Genomic DNA, 22,999 nt, shown 5'->3' on the forward strand with positions numbered 1-22,999 from the left:
AGGGTCTTATTTATGTTCTTCGAAGAGGGGGTGGGGCCGCGGTCGTACATGTGGCCAATCGGGGTTCCCGTTTAGGGGGCGTCTCCTCCGAGGGCTCAATACGGAGTAGCCTAGCCAGGGGCGACTGCCCTGCCTCCGCCAACAGAATTTGCTGAGGTGGGAGGGGGCTAGGGCTCTTCCACTTTTGACCAATCGCATATCTCTAAGACTGGGACTAAGGGGTGGAGTCAGGTGTTAGGGCTAGTGATTGGCTAGAGGAAATAGTCTTCTCCACCAATGAGGCGGTGCGGCAGGATTGCGGGGGCTAGGCCTGGCCGCGGTAGAGCTCCTGGGGAGTCACCCGCAGTAGGGGTACGTAGAGGAGGACAAGAGGAGGCTCAGGACCATGGCGGCGGCGGTGGTGGCAGCGGCGGCAGTGCGGGCCCGGATCCTGCAGGCGAGTGAGGGTGGTACCGAGGGATCGCGAAGCTATGAGTTGCGTCCTTTCCATCTCCTCTGAACCAAAAAAACCCTTCTTAGCCGACCTTCCTGTTCCCACCAGACCCGTGCGGCCCGGTCCCACCCCTTTATTTATTATGCGCCCTCGTTGGGTGCTGGACTGTCACCCCTGGCCCGCTGCCCTTTTACTCTGGGAGGTTCTCCTCTAGCTCTGGCCCACTCTCCTCCCCCCAACCCTCCCAGTCCCTGCAGTCAGTCACCCTTGCTCTCACCCCTGGTGGACCCTCTCACCTCTGTGCCAGTCACCTCTCTCACACCAGAAATTCCCTTTCCTGGTCACCTTTGTTAGAGCTCTTTCTCCTTCCCAGAGCTACCAGATTGTTCCCTTCCCCCCACGCTACTTCACTGTCTAATGATCTATGGTGAAGGAAGAAAGAGCACGAGGGGGAGGGTCAGTGAATGAACTTTGAATCTCCTTCTAGAAGGCTTACACGAGGTTTTCCCCAAAAGCAGCTGTTTGCTGAGCTGTTTTCCCTAGCTGTGTCTCTTTGCATTTTCCACAGGCTGTAGACTGTCCCTTTTCTTGCCAAGACTTTCAGTTAGACTTTTTCGCAAAGTTTCAGGATTCACGTTGGTGGTAAATAAGGACCCGTAGTTATGCTACCAGTATGTCCCAAGCACATGCCAGGGACTAAACCTCTCTTTTTAAAAAAATGATAGAACACGAGATGAGCTAGATTGGTTAAGCGTATGCCTTCAGCTCAAGTCATGGTCCCAGGGTTGTGGGATCGAGTCCTGCATCCTGCTCCTTGCTCAGTGGGGAGCCTGCTTCTCCCTCTAAATGCTGCTCCCCCTGCTTGTGCTCAGTCTCTGTCTCTCTGACAAATAAATAAAATCTTTTTTTAAAAAACTTCATATGTAGAAATAATTCTCTTTAAAAAAAATGAGGTGATTAACATCTCTACAACAGGTAATAGAAAATAAACAGGAAGTGTTAATTCCAAGTTCCTAACCCAAAGTCAGCTCCTAATGTATCTGCACACCCTCATCACTAGCCCATGGTGGGGATTGGGTCCCTTCTGAAGCTGGCCTAAAGAGAAGTGGTAGAGCTAAGGGAGCTGCATACCTGAGGCCTGTGGTTTCTAACTGTTCACAGCCCTTCCCCAGTTTTAACTGCCTAGCAAGGACTTAGAAGGTGCGATTTCCTCCAGGAAACATTCTCCAACCTACAAGAAACAACATTGCCCTTCTTACTTGTTACATCCATCCTGGGAACTTTTTCTTCTATATTGCTGGACTTTGAGATAATACTAGTACTTACCAGGTTGCAGTGAATTCTACTGCAGAAACTTATATTTATTTGTAAGATTCTTAGCAAAGTCACCAAAGTTTCATATTAAAATGCTATTTAATGGGACAGAGTGGAGCATGGGCTGGAAGAGTTTATCAGATAATCTGGTTTATCTATTTCTTGCTGTGATCCTACTTCTATTTTTCTAGTATCTTTTTTTTAGTAATAGGGGTACAAAGTTTCCACCCTGTGTTTTCCATTACCAACTTATCCTTGAATTCCTTTACTAAAACTAACTTTTTTTCCTTTGCCTCCCCACCATTAGTGAGTCACTGATCCTTAAGAAGGTATTTTGCCCTGAGATACCTGAGCAGCTCAGTCCATTAAGCATCCACATCATTTTGGCTCAGGGTTGAGGGGTGGAAGCTCTGTGCTGGGGGTGGAGCCTGCTTAAGGTTCTCTCCCACTCGCCCACCTTCTCCCTATCTTTAAAAAAAAAAAAAAGGGGAAGAAAGTATTTTGTCCTTTAAATCAAGGAGAAGAGTCTTCCTTCCTATGTACTTTATTGTGGAAATAGACACTATTTTCTGATTCATTTGAAGAAACTTCTGAGTTGACCTGGAAAAGAACAGAAATAGTAATCCTTAGCCACAGAGGAGTAACTGTAACACCAAACTTTGATAAGGGGCGCCTGGGTGGCTCAGGCGTCTGCCTGAGCTCAGGTCATGATCCCAGGATGAAGCCCTGTGCGAGCCCCACGTGGGGCTCAGCTGGAAGCCTGCTTTTCACTCTCCCACTCCTCCTGCTTGTGTTCCCTCTCTCACTGTTTCTTTCTGTCAAATAAATAAAATCTTAAAAAAAAAAAAAAAGAAAAGAAACTTCGATAAAGGGTGGTCTAGATTCTGGCAGTCATGAATTTCACAGAATTTCAAAGGATCTATAAGGGAAAAAGTTCATGTTTTCAGTAATTTTAAGTACCTTTGGTCCTTGATGTTCAATGGCTAAACTTAAAACTTTTTTCTTTACGGTGGTATGAAAGCAACTCGTAATTGTATTTGGAATTTTGAGTTTTTATGCTCTCCCATCCCCCAGTGAAATGCAGTATGATACTCTTGAGGGACGCTGGGCCTCCGCAAGGAGTCACAGCACTCGGTCAGCCACGTGATCACAAGGTTAAACAACTGATACACTTATAACCATTCTGTACTCATACAACCATTCTATTTTTCACTTTCAGAACTGTATTCAGTTGATTACATTAGCTATTCAACACTTTTATTATAAAAATAGTCTTTGTGTTAGTTGGTTTTGCCCAACTTCATGCTAATGTACGTGTCCTGAGCACATTTAAAGTAGGCTAGGCTAGGCGATGATGTTTGGTAGGTTAGCTATATTAAATACGTTTTCAGCTTACAGTGGGTTTATCACTCGCATTGAGAGATAAGAAAACCAGTCTTAAAGAGACACAGGACTTGCCTTCAGTGATTTGGTTTAAAGAGTACAGGGTTTACAATCATATTTGCATTCTTGCCCAGCTCCACCTTTTTTTTTTTTTTAAGATTTATTTATTTCAGAGAGAGAAAAAGAGAACACGATCAGGGGGAGGGGCAGAGGGGGAGAGAGAATCTCAAGCGGACTCCACACTGAGGTTGGAGACTGACACAGGGCTCAATCTTACAACCGTGAGATCATGACCTGAGCTGAAACCAAGAGTAGGTCGCTCATCCAACTGTGCCACCCAGGGGCCACCTAGCTCCACCACTTTCTATTTTTAAGAAAATTGGTGAAGACTGGAATTCATGAATATAATAAAGTCAATTACCTGATAGTTAAGGTGATCCAGGTTCTCTCAAATAGTGACTGATGGGGCTGAGAATTCAGGACTTGGTATCTCTTTTTGTGTCAGGTACTGTCCCCAGGCTTTGGGAAAAGGAGAGGTAAGTGCAACTCTCACTGAAGGCTCCTCTGTTATAATGAATGATAAGTGCTAACAGTGGGAGTGCACAGAGTACGGCAGGGTTGTAGGGAAACTATCCCAAACTCAACTTGCACATTTCAGGAAAAGATTCCAAAAGGAGTTTGCTTCAGGTTTGAGTTTTGCAAGACTAGCAGACCTTCAGCCAAAGGGAAGAGGGAGTGCCTGATAAAGGAGGAAATAGCAAGAGAGGAAGAATTTTGGTGTGACTGATTGAAGGATAGTTTCTTTAGCAACAGTGCTAGTGAATATTTCTTGGGAAATGAAGATAGGAGATCCAACTTATCAAAAACTATTGCTAATGTTTTATTATGCCAGATGCAGTGCCTTTTATGCCCTCTTGATGGCAGGGAGACTGCATGCAAATGAAAAAATAAAATTAAGTGGCCCAAAATGCTCAAGTTGGCTGATCTGTACATTTCCTGCTCTGTAAGAGAGTAAACATGAAACATAATTAATAGCAAATGATTGCTTGGTGAGTACTCATTCTTTCATTCTGCAAAAATATTACTGAATGCTTACTCGATTCCAGGAATGGGGCCAAGGGTAGAGAACACGGCCATCTAGTGATCTAAGAGGAGAGAGACTTAATAATTAAACTATTATTCTATAATGTGGTATAAGAAATAGAGGAATTTAGGTGTTATGTGAGGACTATAACCAGGTGCTTGGCCTAGATTTGAGATTGTGACTTAAAAGCTTCTGACTCTGCTACTTCTCCCTCACTCTCAGAAGTTAACCTTGTTTTTCCCACTTCAGAGGCAACAGAAACCATCAGTTGAGAATTTCCTCAGCTTCTTACTAGCAAACATACGAAACTGACCTGCACTGATGCCCAAAGTGATGGCTACATAGGGAGCCAAGGAGTAGGAGTGAGCCAAGCAGATGGGACGAAACAATTGCAGGCAGGAAGGGGCAGCACGGGCACAAGCAGAGAGAGCACAAAACATGTTCCAAATGCCTACAGCATAGAAACGAGGAGGACGTGGCCAGCTATGAAACTCGATTAGTAAAGATGCTGTGTGAAGTCTTTTTTTTTTTTTTTTAAGATTTTATTTATTTATTTGACAGACAGAGATCACAGGTAGGCAGAGAGGCAGCCAGAGAGAGAGGAAGGGAAGCAGGCTCCCCGCTGAGCAGAGAGCCAGATGCGGGGCTCCATCCCAGGACCCTGGGATCATGACCTGAGCCGAAAGCAGAGGCTTTAACCCACTGACACACCCAGGTGCCCCTGCTGTGTGAAGTCTTGTAAGCGGCATCAAGATTAGACTTTAAGAACAGAGGAAAGCCATTGGAGCTCTTTAAACAAGGGAGTAATCTGCCCAGATTTGTGTTCTAGAAAACCCCTCTAGCCATGGGTTGGGAAACCAGATTCAGAGTGCATAAGAGTGGAGCCTGTGGGGCGCCTGGGTGGCTCAGTGGGTTGGGCCTCTGTCTTTGGCTCAGATCATGATCTCAGGGCCCTGGGATCAAGCCCAGCGTCGTGCTCTCTCTGCTCAGCGGGGAGCCTGCTTCCCTCTCTCTCTCTGCCTGCCTGCCTGCCTACTTGTGATCTCTGTCAAATAAATAAATAAACTCTTAAAAAAAAAGAAGAGTGGAGCCAGGAAATCTGTTAGGAAACAATTATTGAAGTCCAGGTGAGAGACAACTATGATAGAGAGTATGGTGATGGCAGGAGGGGTAGAGAAAAAGGGCTGGGTTCAAAGGACTTCTAGGACAGATTGCCAGGATTTGTTTGATTCAGTGTGGAAGGGGGAGGGAGGAGTTGGGGTGATGATGTTCAGGTTTCTTCTTGGGTAACTAGGTGAATAGTGGCTCCCTTCTCTGAAGGTGGGATATAGAAGCAGGGCAGCTTGGTAAGAGAAAGGTGAGTTCAGCTTTTTCACTGTGCACCGAAGTAACATCCATGTAGAGGCGTGGTAAAGACACTTAGACACTTCCACTGAAGAGGAAGAGCTGGCTGAGAACTACAGATTTGGACGCCATCAGAATCTAGAGCCCCAGGCCACAGGAGCTGATGAAGTCATCCAAGGAGAATGTGCAGAATGAGGAGACAAGAAGGCCTAGGACCAAGTCTTGAGGAATTTAATTAGTTAGTGGCCAGGTAGCAGAGGATGAGTCTGCAAAGAAGGCAGAGAAGTGGCAGAAAAGATTTCAGGACATCCCTGAAGACGAGTGAAAAGGGCACAAAAAAGTCCAGTACAGGAGGACCAGGAAGCACCATGGGATGTAGGAAATCACTGGTGTTAGTCATGAAGGCTGGAGTAGATTGAAGGGTTAGTGGGAAATGAGGAAATAAGGTCATTAGCAAAGAGAATCCTTGCTGTTGGATGGAGAGAGGTTTAAGTTTCAGGAAAGGATAATTGGAAGTGTCTGGGGTGGGCTTTAGAGCACAGGGGCAGAGATGGCCCACAGTTGGAGGAGAGGAACCTTGTCAGTCGGTTCATAGGTAATAGTTGTGCACTTCTGTGCACAACACAGAAGTCGCTTAACCCTCACAGAGCTTGCTAGCTAACTGTTCCCTTCTAAGAGGAAGGGAGGGAAAAAAATGATAGGTATAAGTCAGTCTTGTAGATTGGCTAGTAAGAAGTTGACATTCTCACCTGTTGGTTTCTGTTCCCTCTGAAGGAGGAAAAACGAAGGTCAGCTCCTGGCGAGGGGGTGGGGGTGGGGGGGGAGCAGCGGGGTTGGAAGCTTTGAGAGAGTAAGGTTTGAAATAGCAAGGAGTGAGATAAGCTTTGAAGTAGCCGGGAGTAAGAGCAAGTAAGTGGCAGGGAGATAGAGAATGCAAGGAGATACAAGATAGTAGCAAGGAGATAAGTTTCGAAATAACAAGGAGTGAGAGCAGAAAGTGTAATAATAACACGGAATGAGCACCGACAACTTGGCTATTTTCCATATCTGGACAGTCTTGATCACAGTAACTGTAAAGTCGGTGACTAAGACAGATGTAGTGCCTACCTTCGTGAAACTTCAGCCTTTTGGGCAACAGACAAGTACCCAGGCAATTAAAACACAGACAGATAAACCTGATAGGAGAAATACTGTCTGCTAACCTGGTCTGGGGTGGGGGCAGTCGGCCACCCAGTGGATCTTCCATTTGTTCTGTAGATATTTCTTAAACACCTACTAGGTACCAGGTACTATGTTGGTGTTGGGAATATGGCTATAAATAAGACATGGTGGACTCCAGAAGAGTGTTGATTTACTCTGAAATAGTTTTTGTGGGGAACGGGAGAGGAAGTAGATGAGGCATTTGGAAGAACTATTTGCTGGCCCAAAGGACGTGCATCCTTTCCCCTGGACAGTACCGCAGGAACACAAATTCTTACACTTCAGGTAGCCCTAAACTCTTTGGTTAATATGTCTGTCTTCAGACAAAATAAAAGATTATTAGATTGCAGTTTTCCTTTATATCCCGTTCCAAGTGTTTCAGTTTTCTCACTTTGACTTGAATATTTCTTAAATCAACTTCTATAGCACATATACAAATGAGGAGTTATTTTATTGTAACTGACTCCTCCCCCCTCCAACTGGATTATACCCTATTACATGTTACCTATACCTCACATTCTTTTCCTACATGTGCATTTTTTAAAACAGATTTCTTGAAATAAAATCGATATAAAGCATACATATTTAAAGTATACCATTTGATAAGTCTTATATTTGTATACACCTGTGAAAACATCATGACAGTCAAGATAGGGGACCTATCCATCATCACCCCAAAAATATTTCCTCTTTCCCCTTCTGCATTTCTGCCATCATCCCCAGGCAACCGCTGATCTGCTTTCCAACACTATGTTTGTGTTTTTTAGTTTTATATAAACGGCATCATACACTGTGTACTGTTTTTATGTCTGACTTCTCTCACCCGGTATAGTTGTTATAGTTTTCCATGTTATTGCCTGTGTAATGGTTCCTTTTCCTTGCTGAGTACTATTCCAGCATATGGATATAGCTCATTCGTTTCCCTGTCCCAGCCAATGGCAGATATTTGGGTCATTGCTGAGTTTGGGACTATTACAAAGCTGCTATGAGCATTTGTGTTCAGGTATTTATGTGGGCTTATTATCCTCACATTTGACACTTGGTTATATACTCTCTGACATTTGACACCTGTTGTGTTCGATACCATCTAAGAGTTTTCATATTAAGATTTGTGGTGACTACATTTCCAGGCCAAAAATTAGGAAAACATGTATTTTGTATATGATTTATATTATGGTTTCTTATTTTCTCATAGTCTGCTGTACCTCATAGTCTGTTATCTTTCTCTTTAAAGACTCTATGACCCTGGGGCGCCTGGGTGGCTCAGTGGGTTAAAGCCTCTGCCTTCAGCTCAGGTCATGATCTCAGGTCCTGGGATCGAGCCCCGCATTGGGCTCTCTGCTCAGCAGGGAGCCTGCTTCCTTCCTCCTTCCTTCCTCTGCCTGCCTCTCTGCCTACTTGTGATCTCTGTCTGTCAAATAAAGAAATAAAATCTTAAAAAAAAAGAAAAAAGGCTCTATGACCCTTAAGAGCAAACGCCAAGTCCTTTTCCATATACCCACAGTAACTAGTGTAATGTTAAATATATGGTAGCCATTTGCTACTATATATACAATAATTTTCTGCTCTCGTTTATCAAAATAATAATTCTTTTACCCCACAGGTCTCTTCCAAAGTGAATTCCACCTGGTATCCAGCATCCTCCTTCTCTTCATCAGTGGTAAGTTTATTTGGTACTAAAGTTGGACTTCTGAGAAGCAATACGGTTTAATTTGGGGGTATTCCCATTTACCTTCTTAACATAATTGTGATCAGAATATATGTGAAATTTTGGTTTTCTTACCTAATGTTATGTTTATTATATGTCATAAACATTTTCAGTATTGCAAAATCCTCTTTATAGTTATGATTTTAATGGCTGCATAATAGTCTATCAAATATATATAGCCAGAATTAAATAAAAATGTTCCCATCTAACACCTAGATTGATTTGGTTTTTCAATATTAAAAACCCAACATTTACTTATATAGTTTTTTTCCTTCTTTTACATTATTTCCCTTCTGAGGTAAGATTGCTAAGTCAAAAAATACAGACATTTTCATAGCTTCTGGAGGTTTTATCGATCCTGCCAGGTAGCTGTTCTCTTCACAATCTTTTAAAAATTGTTTTTATAGAACTGTCAACCATTTGCAGTACCTAAAATTAATAAATAAGGATAGGTGCTCAAAGTCCTTTCTATTTAGAAACATATACTGTTAAGTAACAGTGTAGTCCTTCACCTTTTTTGGTCCACAGCCCCTCTGAAAATTTAATATAAGCTAGCTACTTCTCAGAAGAACTACCACAAAAATGTTTAAAAAAAAAAATCTTTTGACCATTAAGGTCATACCTGCTCATGGTGCCAACAAGTCATACTAACTAATCTTTGTTAACACAGAAACTGCTACTTTTTTAATATAAGCCTCACAATGACATCAGGTTCCACGTTGTGCATTAGTAGGGAATTTTCCTTTCTCAGAGAGATCACAGTATTGAGAGGCTCAGCCACATGTTAATGAACGCTACAGACAAGTACCTCTTTCCTAGTGGTAACATTTCTAGAGAACAGAACATTCACCTACCAACCCTAAATTCCTTCCTCTTTGTGAAAGGGAGAGAAGCAATGAACTAATCCAAGGTTTTATGGGGGGTTCTTATTTTCCAGCCAACTGTAAAGCTCTTCATCGATGGGAAATTTGTTGAATCCAAAAGTGACAAATGGACTGACATCCACAACCCAGTAAGCAAAGCTGCCTTGGAATTTAAGCTGGCTAGCCTAGAAATCCGGGAATGTGGTGGGAAATGAGGGACCTAGGTGTCTGTCATATGAAGTACATAGTGGCTGCTGCTGTGACTAGATGAAAAATGCAGAAGGCAGAGCAGGGGCAAAAGATGATGTATTGCTTTTCCCCATCAGGCCACCAATGAGGTCATTGGTCGGGTTCCTCAGGCTACCAAGGCTGAAATGGATGCAGCTGTTGCTTCCTGCAAACGTGCTTTTCCTGCATGGGCAGACACTTCCGTGTTAAGCCGCCAGCAGGTCCTACTCCGCTATCAACAGCTCATTAAAGAAAACTTGGTAAGAAATCAGAATGGTATTATTTTCCAAACTGTTGCCTGGGATACTTGTCACACCCATAGAAGGCCTATCAGCCACCTTCCATAACTCTGCAATCCAGAAAGACACAGATCATGGCTTCCTCCCTGGTACTGCCTGAAACCCGGTTTTGTTCTTTCTTGGCTACCTAGGAACTACAGGGAAGCACATCCTTGCATTGGTTTCTATTTGCATGTATTTTCTCTAGAAAGAAATTGCCAAGTTAATCACACTGGAACAAGGGAAGACCCTCGCTGATGCTGAAGGAGACGTATTCCGAGGCCTTCGTAAGCTGGGAGTCCCTCTTGGGGGAGTTCAGGAACTCTTTGGGAAAGAGCAAAGAAAGATGGGAGACAGAGATCTCAGAATGGGAGGTTACTTCTTCCTGTATGTAGATTTTGCTATCCCATGATATCTTTTTTAGTACTTGCGGAAAATGGCAGTACTTCTCCGGTACATGGGAGATCAGTTTACTTCGTTTATCTTACTTGATCTTCCAGTGAATGCACGTCACTCTCTTCCCCCGCCCCCCAATTTGGAGAATCTCATTTTGCACATCCCCTTCATGGAAGGGCAAGTCAGTGTTTCTTCCCTGTGTCATCGGCCTGAGCCATTCTCTAGCCTCAGGGATGACTAGAGCGTGACACAGCTAGGTAGTGCACAGTGGAGAGCTGGTGGCCTGACTGCTTCTCTGCCCCAGAGGTGGTCGAGCATGCCTGCAGTGTGACGTCCCTCTTGCTGGGAGAGACCATGCCATCCATCACCAAAGATATGGACCTTTATTCCTACCGTCTGCCTCTGGGGGTATGTGCAGGCATCACTCCATTCAACTTTCCTGCCATGATCCCCCTTTGGATGTTTCCCATGGCCATGGTGTGTGGAAATACCTTCCTACTGAAACCATCCGAGCGAGTTCCCGGAGCAAGCATGCTTCTGGCTAAGTTGCTCCAGGACTCTGGTGCCCCAGACGGAACACTGAACATCCTCCACGGACAACATGAAGGTAACTAACTGTCCTTCTGTATGTGGCACTTAATCTGGCTGCGAAAAAAAATCAAGGTGTTGAGTGGTGAAGGTTGAGTGATTTTAGGATGAGGAACTGAGGGAAGAAGGGATTTACTAAAAGTAAACCTCCATTTCAGAGGTAATGTTTATTGGTACATTGGTACATCTGTGTGCTCAGTTAAACTAACTGGGGAATAATGATGCTTCTTGTCCTACAGAATAGATTGAGACAAAGAAGTAGGGATTAGGGGAAGACACAGATAAAAGAGAAAGTTTTCTCTTTAGTACTGAGAGAATTTATAGATCTCACAGAGACTGAAGGCATTCTAATTCACATAGTAACAGCAAACACTTAAAAAGCACTTCTAGCCTCTGCCTTCGGCTTGGGTCATGATCCCAGGGTCCTGGGATCGAGCCCCACATCGGGCTCTCTGCTCAGCAGGGAGCCTTGCTTCCTCCTCTCTCTCTCTCTCTCTGCCTACTTGTGATCTCTGTCTGTCAAATAAAGTCTTTTTTTTTTTTTTTAAGATTTTGTTTGTTTATTTGAGAGAGAAAGAGAGAATCCACACAAGCAGGGGATAGGACAGAGGGAGAGGCAGACTTTTTACTGAGCATGAGCCTGATGCAGGACTAGATCCCAGGACTCTGAGATCATGACCTGAGCTGAAGGCAGACGCCTAACGACTGAGCCACCCAGGCATCCCAATAAATAAAGTCTTTAAAAAAAAAAAAAAAAAAGCACTTCTGTGTTTCAGGCACTGTTTCTAGGGCCTTTCAAATATTATCTCATTTAATCTTTATAACAATCCTCCAAGGTAAGTACTGTTGTTTTTCCATTTTACAGATAAGAAAACCAAGGCATAATGAAATTAAGTAATTTGCCCAAAGTCACACAGCTAGAAACTACCAAAGCCAGAATGTCAGTACCCAGAAAGGCTGACTCTGGTTTTTACTTTTAAATACTATGCTATATTGCTGTTCACATGAGGGTACAAGAGTACTTGAGAGTCCCAATATATAGGGGCAGTTAAGAAAATATCACATTCTTTTTTTTTTTAAAGATTTTATTTATTCATTTGACAGAGATTACAAGTAGACAGAGAGGTAGGCAGAGAGACAGAGAGAGGAGGCGGCAGGCTGCCTGCTGAGCAGAGAGCCCAATGTGGGGCTCGATCCCAGGACCCTGGGATCATGACCTGAGCCGAAGGCAGAGGCTTTAACCCACTGAGCCACCCAGGCGCCCCAAGAAAATATCACATTCTTGATAAAAGGAAGAGTTGAGTATTTTGGAAGAGAACAGGAGTTGCAGCCTTCAGAATTAAAAGGAACAGCAAATGAGAAAAACAATGAAAGGGAAGAGGCAAAATAGAATTAGTAGTCAAAAAATTTAAGAGATGGGTGGCTCAGTCAATTAAGCATCTTGACTGTTGTTGGTCTTTTTTAGATGTATTTATTGGGGAGGAGGGGCAGGGGGAGTGGAAGAGAGAATCTCAAGCACACTCCATGCTAGTGCGGAGCCTGATGCCGGGCTTGATCTCACAACCCTGAGACTGAGGATTGAGGACCTGCGCCAAAACCAAGAGTCAGAGGCTTAACCGACTATGCCACTGGCTTGCCCCCAGCCCTGCCCCCAACTCTTGGCTCAGGTCATGATTTTAGAATCCTGTACTGGGTTTCGTGCTCATCAGGGAGTCTGCTTGGGGTTCTTCCCCTCCCTCTCCCTCTTCTTTTACCTCCTCTACCTGCTCATCCACATCCATGCGCAGGTGCACAGACTCTCCCCTCTCTCTCTCAAATAAAATCTTTAAAAAAAAGAATTTTAAGAGATAAAAAGAACTTCAATTTGGAAATCCAGGATAGAAAATAAAAGTATGGAAACTTCTCATTCACAGCAGTGGGAAAGGGGTAATTTGCCATGTTGAGAAGCCCATAGCCGTTTGTTCCTTTGTGGTAATTATTTATTTTCTTCTTAAAGCTGTAAACTTTATTTGTGATCATCCGGATATTAAAGCAATCAGCTTTGTGGGATCCAACCAGGCAGGAGAGTACATCTTTGAGAGAGGGTCAAGATATGGCAAGAGAGTTCAAGCCAATATGGTAACTTCCTATTCCTTTTCCCCCTAAATCTGTTATATGTATTAAAATTACCTGTGAACAGCCCTGCAACAGAGAGGCTACTATGCCACTCTAATGCCAGTGTGTCTTTATTTCCATTTCATCCTGGATGTTTTCCCTCTAGCCATGAACCTTGCGATGAGTTTTATGCTAAGTCGCTTTAATTACCTTTTTATCTTATACACCTCATCTTGGTAAAAAAAAAAAAAAGGCACCTTTCTTCCTAAGAATGTTATTCAGATTCTTTGGGCTTTTGCAGTAAAAGCCAGCTTCTGATTCTGGTCCTGTATCTTTCTTCATACCATGCTTTGTAGCCCTTTATCCTTCATTCCTCTCAAGGCACTATAATGTCAAAGATGTGCTTTTCCTAAGAGTCTGACCTATTTAAGGTACTGGGAAGAGCCAAATATCCCTGTATATGGGTGCGGTTTACCTGGTTGCATAGTTTTGCTGTTCTCTTACAGGCTCCTTGCCTAATACGTAGTAATTCCTTGATACTGAATATAAAGTCCAGTGGCCACTTTCTCACCTTTTAGTTAATGTTGCAGAAGGGATAGCCACCTACGCACAGGCTTAGAAACTGTTCTGATCTGATACGCCTACTTACTTTTTTTTGTGGCTGAATGTCTTTTGGCCAATTCAACTTAAGTCCCTCCCACTTTACTCCATCATATTGAGTGTATTCTGTGTAACAGACATGGTCTCTATCCATGAACTCCATTGTAGTTGTACAGTAGTCCCTCTTCATCGGTGGGGGACACCTTTCAAGACCCGCAGTGGATCCCTGAAACCGTGGGTAGTACCAAACTCCATGTATGCTGTATTTTTGCCCACATATACATATGTATGATACACTTTATGAATTAGGCACAGTAAAAGAATAATAATAATAAAATAGAACAATTCTACCAAATCATTATAACAATATGACCTCTCTTTCAAAACATCTTATTATACTTAACTCACCCTTCTGATGATGATGATGTGAGATGATAAAATGCCTCCATTAGGACATGAAATGAGGCGAATGATGTGGGCGTTACGACATAGCTTTAGGAGGAACATCTGCTTCTGGGCCTCAGTTGACCTCAGGTGACTGAAACTGTGGAAAGTGAAACTATGGATAATGGGGGGACTAGTGTATCTGGAAACCTACGTATGGAGATGGCCATGCTTTCCTACATAGTTGTGTATCATGAGGCTGGGTATCTAGAAGCAAGCCAGTTTGGGGAACCTCTTTCCAGAAATGGTGTATCAAGAGGTCCACCTAGTTTGCCTCTCAGCTAGACACTGACATTATTACTGGCAGCTCTTTATTTACATTGCTGTTCATATAACTGGAAATCCCAGCAGACAATAAATTGTTTCCTGTCTAACTTAGGAAAAAGAAAGGAGTTCTTGGTGCCCGGATGCAGTATGTAGCCTGTCGGTTTGACTGTGATTATGTGGCTGGAGGTTTTGTTTTGTTTTGTTTTGTTGGTAATGGTTTGGATCTAAATAAACACGTACCACTTTATCAGCTAAGAAAGTAGGGGAAAAAAAGTAACTTGGAGGGGCATCTGGGTGGCTCAGTGGGTTAAAGCCTCTGCCTTCGGCTCAGGTCATGATCCCAGGGTTCTGGGATCGAGCCCCGCATCGGGCTCTCTGCTCTGCGGACAGCCTGCTTCCTCCTCTCTCTCTCTCTCTGCCTGCCTCTCTGCCTACTTGTGGTCTCTGTCTGTCAAATAAATAAATAAAATCTTTAAAAAAAAAAAAAAAAAAAAAAAAGTAACTTGGAGACTTTCTCTGTGCTACCACAACTTCAGCAGTATCGAAATGATAATAAATCTAGCCTCAAAGCAACAAAGTGTAAATTCTCCCTATTTTTAAATTCTCATTTGAAATCTCAGGTTCTTTGCTTAATTTCTTAGCCTCATTATATTTTCCCAAGGAAGATTCATGTACTTTCTGTATTTCCTTAGGGAGCCAAGAACCATGGGGTAGTCATGCCAGATGCCAATAAGGAAAATACCCTGAACCAGCTGGTTGGGGCAGCATTTGGAGCTGCTGGTCAGCGCTGCATGGCTCTTTCCACAGCGATCCTTGTGGGAGAAGCTAAGAGGTGGCTGCCAGAGCTGGTGGAGCGTGCCAAAAACTTGAGAGTCAATGCGGGTAATCAGTTATCTGCCGAGTTCCTTTAGGCTTTACATCTGTGGCACTAAGCACTTGGTTTTAGCATTGGTCTTGACTTACTCCGATGGGAGTAATCACATCTACTCTTTAACCACTGCCTCTCTTTATACTGTACTTGCCATTTGGATTCATCTTTAGTTAACAGTCATAATTTGTGATAATGAAGACCTTAAATGGTTTTCTGTTGGTTTACAGGAGACCAGCCTGGAGCTGATCTTGGCCCTCTGATCACCCCCCAGGCCAAAGAGCGAGTCTGCAATCTGATTGACAGTGGAACAAAGGAGGGAGCTTCCATCCTTCTTGACGGTCGAAAAATTAAAGTCAAGGGCTATGAAAATGGCAACTTTGTTGGACCAACCATCATCTCAAATGTCAAGGTGAACAACTGTGGATTATTTATCTCACAAACATGAGCACTAAAGGCACCTTAGAGGCAATGGAACCCCGTCCTTCCAATTTATAAAGGAAGGCATTTAATAACTGAGACCTCGACTCTTGACAGGATTCCTCAGTTATTTTATCTAGAGTCTGAGTGAGTCTCCTATCCTGACTCCCCAGCTCCTCCACTGTGCTAGCGATTGGCAGACTTTCCGTAAAAGGCTAGCTGGTCAGTCTTTTTGGTTTTGCAAGGATAGGCAGTCTCTGTTACAACTACTCACTCTTGACATTTAGTGCAAAAGCACAATAACATCGTGTGGCTGTGTTCCAAGAAGCCTTTATTCATGGACAATGGAATTTTAATTTCAAATAATTTTTCATGTCATGATTTCTTTTGCAGCCATTTAAAAAATACAGAAGCCATTCTCAGCCTGTGAGCTGTACAGAAACAAACAGCAAGCCACATTCAGCCCATAGGCCGTATTTTGCCAACCCTATCTTCTTTTTTTTTTTTTTTTTTTTAAGATTTTATTTATTTATTTATTTGACAGAGAGAGAGGTCACAAGTAAGCAGAGAGGCAGGCAGAGAGAGAGGAGGAAGCAGGCTCCCTGCAGAGCAGAGGGCCCGATGCGGGGCTCGATCCCAGGACCCTGAGATCATGACCTGAGCCGAAGGCAGCGGCTTAATCCACTGAGCCACCCAGGTGCCCCCCAACCCTATCTTCTATTTTTTACATATTTAATGCAAGTTGTTTCTTCCCACTCCTCGTTCTCTAGCTTATAGCTCTTGCAGTGTCTCCATCAATATAACCACGACTCAGTATTTATTGAGTACCTTCTCTGTGCTGCCTCTTTATAAGATACGAAAGAAAAAGAATGACTCTCAATTTTTATTTATTAAAACCCTGCAAGTCTCTCAGCTAAAATTAATGACTGAATTTTTAGAAACTCCTATGTCCCCACTAATCCTGTTATAATCCTGAATAATTAAAGAGTTGAATGTAAGTGTAGCAGAAATCATGAAGTCTCTTGTCACAGAACCATAGGGGGAAAAATCCACTTATTAGCCACAAACACAGCTAACTGCAGCGGTGAAGGATGTTTTGAATGTTTAGTGTGACCTGATATCGAGTTATAATTGCACAGACTCATTTGGGAGGCAAAGGATTGAATGAGAATGAATTATGTTACGGAAAACGTAGCACAGGTTTTCTTTAAACAGAAACACCTTCCTGTGGTGTTTCCAGTATACATTTGATTTATAAAAAATGAATATTCATGTAACTTTTCAGTAACATAACAATTGTATAAACAGGTTATACAGTTATAAAAGAGGAAATTGGTGATGGGTCATGGGACCTAAAACTATGGTGCTTAAAAGACAGGAGTGAAATTTTTGTTAATGGGAGTTTCAGGTTGTTTATATGATTGGCAGCTTAGAAGATGGAACACAGCAAGGACAGACTTTTTTTTTTAAAGGTGGTTTACAATGAAGAGAGGTTCCTAGCATGAAAGCTGTCCATGTAAGCAGTGGGTAATAAATTACCAGATAAGCATCAAGTACTGACTTCTTTTCTGGATGTATCACTCCTGACAGCCAACAATGACCTGTTACAAAGAGGAGATTTTTGGTCCAGTTCTTGTAGTTCTGGAGACAGACACTTTGGATGAAGCCATCAAGATAGTAAATGACAATCCGTATGGAAATGGAACTGCCATCTTCACTACCAATGGAGCCACTGCTCGGAAATATTCCCACCTGGTGGACGTTGGACAGGTTTGTGAACAGGATTTTTAGGAGATTCTTGTAGCCGTATACTGTTTCCTATCTAAGGGAGATAGTGAAGTGATTGGTCGCTGCCCCTCTGATTTCCCATACTGCCCCATTTCTTCCTCAGGAACCAAAGCTCATGCGTGGGATGCAGGAGAGCGTACAAGTTGGGGTATTGGTCTCTGTGATGTCAGGCATTTGTGCTTCTAGATGGAGAGTTCCTTTGTTTGAGTCCTTTTATTTGACGTGGATTTGTTCTGCTTTAGGTGGGGGTGAATGTCCCTATTCCAGTGCCTTTGCCAATGTTCTCGTTCACCGGCTCTCGATCTTCCTTCAGGGGAGACACCAATTTCTATGGCAAACAGGTAACTGTAAGAAAATGTTTTTTCCTCTAAGAAAGTTTCTTGAACATATTCAGGAACAAGGATTCTGCAAGGAAGGGCCTGCCAGTAGCTTTTGTGGGGTCATATGTTGTTCAGCAGGGCTTGTCAGGAGGTCCCCTAGAAAAGATTTAAAAGGTAACAAAATTTTGCCAAAGCTGCTCCTTCCTGAATAACTCAAGGCGGCAAAGTTTTGGAGCAAGAGTAAGAGGAAGTCTAAGCCTTTATGTGTATCCTTTCCTCTGCCTGAGATCCTCTCCTCCTGCCTCCCCTCTTTCATCTAACTCTTATTCATCTGTCTTGTCTAAGTTTAAGGGATGGACTCCTCCAGAAAATCACCTCTGACTCCACCCCCCCTTCCTCAGTGCTGGGTTGGGTACGCCTTCATGTGTTCCCATTGCACATTCTCCTGTATGTTACTCATTTACAAAAATTTTACTGAGCACCTTCTTTGTACCAAACCCTATTCTAGGCACTAAACTACATCGCTGAACAAGGAAAATAAAGCAGATCTGGAACTGAATGGCCTGGTTTCAAACTCCAGCTCATCTAGTTACTAACTGTGTGACTTTGGGCAATACCCTGTGTCTCAAGTTTCTTATCTATAAAATGAGACTAACAATAGTACCTGTAATTCATAAGGTTAGGAAGATTAAATCATCACTATTACCACATCCTTCAGCAGCTACATATTTCCTAAGGCAGAGGCACAGCAGGTTCACATTGTAGCAGAAATAGGCTGAGGCACAGACAGTGAATTGAGGAGGACAGTGGTAAGAGATGCGGTTAGAGAGGTAAGGAGGGAAAGTCCTGTCGGGCTGTGTGAGCCACGAATAGAAGTCTTCATCCCACCGTAATTATTATTTACTTCTTAACTGCAGTACCTGGCAAAGAGCAAGTGTTCAAATATGTGTCGAACAGATTGGCTGGTGGAACTTCTTTGTAGCCCCAGAGTGATGCAGCCATTTTGGAACCTTCAGTAATTAAACCATGTTTCCTATACAGGTCTCTTTTATAGTTCAGTAAAAGAAAGAATAGTGTGTATCGCGTAGCAGAATGTTAAGAAGACATTTTGGTTATTTATAGAGGCAGCTTATTCAGTTTGTGCATTAGTCACAGGTTTGATAGAATTGGTTAGTTTGATACTATCAACAAAAATTTCTTTCGGGGCGCCTGGGTGGCTCAGTGGGTTAAGCCCCTACCTTCGGCTCAGGTCATGATCTCAAGGTCCTGGGATCGAGTCCTGCATCAGGCTCTCTGCTCGGCAGGGAGCCTGCTTCCTCCTCTCTTTCTCTCTGCCTGCCTCTCTACCTACTTGTGATCTCTGTCTGTCAAATAAATAAATAAAGTCTTAAAAAAAAAAATTGTTAAAAAAAAAATTTCTTTCAAGGGAAACAGAGTAGAACTCTTTTTTTCTCCCCTGTCTTGGTTTAATTACTCTAAGTCATCCTGGTAAGTGAGATTTCTTAAAGGAAAAGACTGACCCCATACACAGTTTGAAGTCTTAAATTCTTAGGGAATCAAACTGCTATTTTGCATCCTGGAAAGAAGACTTGAAAGTAGATTATAATCTCTCAAATTTTAAAAAATATATTAACATGGGGCGCCTGGGTAGCTCAGTGGGTTAAAGCCTCTGCCTTCGGCTTGGGTCATGATCTTGGGGTCCTGGGATCGAGCCCCGCATCGGGCTCTCTGCTCAGCAGGGAGCCTGCTTCCCCCTTTCTCTGCCTGCCTCTCTGCCTACTTGTGATCTTTCTCTGTGTGTCAAATAAATACATTAAATCTTTTTTAAAATTTTAAAAATAAAAATATGTTAACATGGCCCAGATTTTATCAAATAATTCTAAAGGAGTATTTTAATTAAGCTAGTGTTTTTTTTTCCTAACAGTATCTTCTAGCTTGCTAGAAGTTTTTTAAGACTTCATTTATTTAATTATTTGAGAGGCGTGGGGGAGGAGCAGAGGGGTAGGGAAAGCGACAAGCAGACTGCTCCGAGTGCAGAGCCCCATAAAGGGCGCCATATAGGGCTCAATCTCACAATCCTGATACCATGACCTGAGCCAAAGCACATCAGATGCTTAACTGACTGAGCTACCCAGATGCCTCTAGTTTGTTAGTATTTTTTGTGTCAGATCTGAACAGTCTATTCTTTTTTGCTCAAGCCTATTCTTACAAAATAAACTGTATATATAATCTTAAATATGCTGCATTTTTTAAAAAGATTTTATTATTTATTTGACAGAGACACACAGAGAGAGAGAGAGAGGGAACACAAGCAGAGAGAGTGGGAGAGGGAGAAGAAGCAGGCTTCCCGCCGAGCAGGGAGCCTGATGTGGGGCTCCATCCCAGAACCTGGGATCATGACCTGAGCCAAAGGCAGACACTTAACGACTGAGTCACCCAGACACTCCAAATGTGCTGATTTTTTGGGGTCCCCATTATAGGTGAATTAGAAGTGACTGTGTGTAATATCAGACATTTTACTTTAGATTTGTATGATATTGTGGATTTTACTACATTGGTATAGAGCTATTTATCACTGACAGTTGTCAGAAGCGGCCTAATATGTATCTCATCCCTTCATGCCTTTTTCTTCTTCTCAGGAAGGTCACAGGTAAGGCCCAGAGTTACATGGCAGTCAATAAGGAGAGGCAGGATTTGAGCCATGTCCCAAGATCTCAGAGCACGTGATATTCAGCCCGAGGAACAGAATGAACTTCAAGTTTAACAGATTTCATTGTTCTGTTTTTCCATTTAGATCCTCTTGAGTAGTTTCAACATGAGAGCTAAGGTTTGACTATTTACTATGTGGGAGGTATTATGCTAAATGTTTTAAATAGATTATCTTGTGAACAATAGGTTGGATTTTGGTTGCACTAATTCCTCAAGTGGGAACGTGAGTAGCACTTCATACCACCTCCTTCAAAAGTTGATTGAAAGAGAAATATGAAACCCCCAGGAATAGATGCTAACTCTTTTTTTTTTTTCTCCCCTTTGTTCTCTTTAGGGCATCCAATTCTACACACAGCTAAAGACCATCACTTCTCAGTGGAAAGAAGAAGATGCTACTCTTTCCTCGCCTGCCGTAGTCATGCCTACCATGGGCCGTTAGAAACAAGTCTGCTCCTGAGTAATCTCCCTGTATTCTTGATCAACTTCATTTGCCAACTTTGCTCAAATCAGATCCCTAGGACTGGAATACCTGGTCACTAAAATCTTTCTCAAGACCATTAGCCCCTGTCAGATTGCTCTAGGGAGATTCCTAGTATAACTCTGAAACCAGATTTTCACTTGCTTTTCTTACTTCAGTTTTTGAGGTGACTGTTTTAACTGTGAAATGCTTATATGGAATGAGAACTGAGACCTACTTTCTAGATGTTCTCCCCTTTCCTGATGACTCGAAGGGAAGATGAGTGTATATAAAGATCTTCTAATAACTAGAAGAGGACCTCTTGGATGGGGAAATTAAGACAGAAATAATTCACCCTTTGGCTGACCCTCAAACACAGTCCTGTATAAATGGCAGTAGGGGAGACCTCTCTGCCAAGCTTTCTTGAGCCTCTCATTTATCCCACACTACACAGGACGTACTCTATTTCTACTTACCCCACAGTTGTGACAACTGCTTTCTTTTCTGCTGAATGCCACTTTGTCCTAGTGACTCGTGACCACTCATTCTATCATTGTCACTGTTCCTGCTTCTTAAAATCACTTCTCAAGGATACCTCAGTGTGCACTGGCACTGGATAAATCAACCTTTTGTGGCTATAGCAAGTGTTCAATTTTAGATTCGGCTTCAAGAGTCATTAATGTTTCAGCCATTAATTCAGATGCAAATCAAGTTTCGTTTTTAGAAAACTATTTCAAAAGTTTTTTAGGCCCAGAAATCAAGGAGTATTCTAGCCATCAAAGTGTGCAAGACTTTTGCCTTAAGTAAGTATAGCCAGATATTACTTACCGAATTTTTTATGTTGTTCTTTCTTCTTGCCTGCGTTTCTCATTAGTGATCATTTTTAATGAAAGAACTCTTAATGTAGAGTAATTGACTGGGGCCTAAGAAATTCCAAAGCTCTTCATGACATGAAATAGTAAAAAAGAAGTGCTTTGACGGATTCTTTTGCTACCGTTAATCCAAGTGTCTTTATGCTTTTTGTTTCTTTTGACATAGCTAAATCTTAAGTCCGAACAAATAGATGAGTTAAAAAAACAGATTCCCGGTTGAATCAATCTTTTCCAATACAGTTTTTAGCCAGTGAACTAGGAGAAGGCTCCTGGCTCTGAGAAAATAATCTCTGGTCTCAGCCAGATGACATAGGTCATTTATTTTTCTGCTTCCCTAGTCACTTGAATAATGTTAATCTGCTCGTGGCAGTGATTTGGTGAATTAAGGACAGTGAAAACTTGGAAATTTGTGCACTCAGTGGATTTTAAGCTTATCACTACCACTACAGAATAGAATGTGAGAATCTTCATTTAAGGTGATTAGAACTTTAATAAAATACATTTATGACCCTAATGGGTCTTTTTTTTGGATTTGCCTTTCTAAACATGAGGCAATAGAAACGTCTAATTTGATAATAGAATACCCCTTATTATCTCTGCTTATCACAGCTGCAACTGATAGATATTTAATCCAATCCAACAACTGCAAGCTGGGTTGAATGAAAAGTCATATTGTCTAAATTCCAAGTGGAATTAAATATAATCCCAGAGATTCCTAAGTTTTCCTTATATTTAAGGGAAATCACTTTTTTAAAATACTGACTCATCAGAATTATGTTGCTCTAATTGGAATCATTTGGCTAGCTATTTGCTACTTAGAAGAGTTTCTTGTTACTTAGATGGAAAAAAATCTGCAGTTATATTCCTGCTAATAGCAGCTTCAAAATTTAATATTTTCTTTTTGCTCTGATGTAGCCTCATTTGAAATTTCTGAGATCCTATGTTGTACTAATTGATTATAAATAACAAATTACAAATAAAAAGCTCTTAAAAAGAAAACCTGGCTTTTTTAATTTTTTTTTTTTAAAGATTTTATTTATTTGACAGAGAGAGATCACAAGCAGGCAGAGAGGCAGGCAGAGAGAGGGGGAAGCAGGCTCCCGCTGAGCAGAGAGCCCAACGCGGGACTCGATCCCAGGACCCTGAGATCATGACCTGGGCCGAAGGCAGCGGCTTAACCCACTGAGCCACCCAGGCGCCCCAAGGCTTTTTTAATTTTTTAATAATGCCTTTCCTAATAATGCCTTTGTCCCTAGCTTGTAGGGACTCAGACTTCCCAGCTCTGTTCAATGCCAAGAGTTAGGTGGTCATTATGTTTATTCTGACATAAAAGATAGTACA

The 22,999-nt window shown here is 42.4% G+C and overlaps 2 protein-coding genes across 9 annotated transcripts in view; one reads left to right on the forward strand and one right to left on the reverse strand.

Moving 5' to 3' along the window:
* Positions 1-293: 293 nt before the first annotated feature.
* ALDH6A1 (aldehyde dehydrogenase 6 family member A1) lies at positions 294-22,657 on the forward strand. Its single transcript, XM_046008739.1, has 12 exons — positions 294-436; positions 8,362-8,418; positions 9,404-9,478; positions 9,656-9,817; positions 10,044-10,122; positions 10,536-10,838; positions 12,816-12,937; positions 14,917-15,106; positions 15,323-15,504; positions 17,103-17,282; positions 17,543-17,641; positions 20,664-22,657. The coding sequence occupies exons 1-12, from the start codon at positions 386-388 to the stop codon at positions 20,766-20,768; spliced, it is 1,605 nt and encodes a 534-aa protein (XP_045864695.1). The 5' UTR covers positions 294-385; the 3' UTR covers positions 20,769-22,657.
* The window catches only part of BBOF1 (basal body orientation factor 1), a 41,394-nt gene continuing 36,045 nt past the window's right edge, over positions 17,651-22,999 (reverse strand). For all 8 annotated transcript variants that reach the window (XM_046008747.1, XM_046008748.1, XM_046008745.1 and 5 more), the window contains one exon: positions 17,651-17,776. In XM_046008747.1, the coding sequence (XP_045864703.1) occupies positions 17,765-17,776 (12 nt within the window). In that variant the 3' untranslated portion in view covers positions 17,651-17,764. The remainder of the gene's footprint in view (positions 17,777-22,999) is intronic.

This window comes from Meles meles, chromosome 6, assembly GCF_922984935.1.
Source record: "Meles meles chromosome 6, mMelMel3.1 paternal haplotype, whole genome shotgun sequence".
Lineage (NCBI taxonomy): Eukaryota > Metazoa > Chordata > Mammalia > Carnivora > Mustelidae > Meles > Meles meles.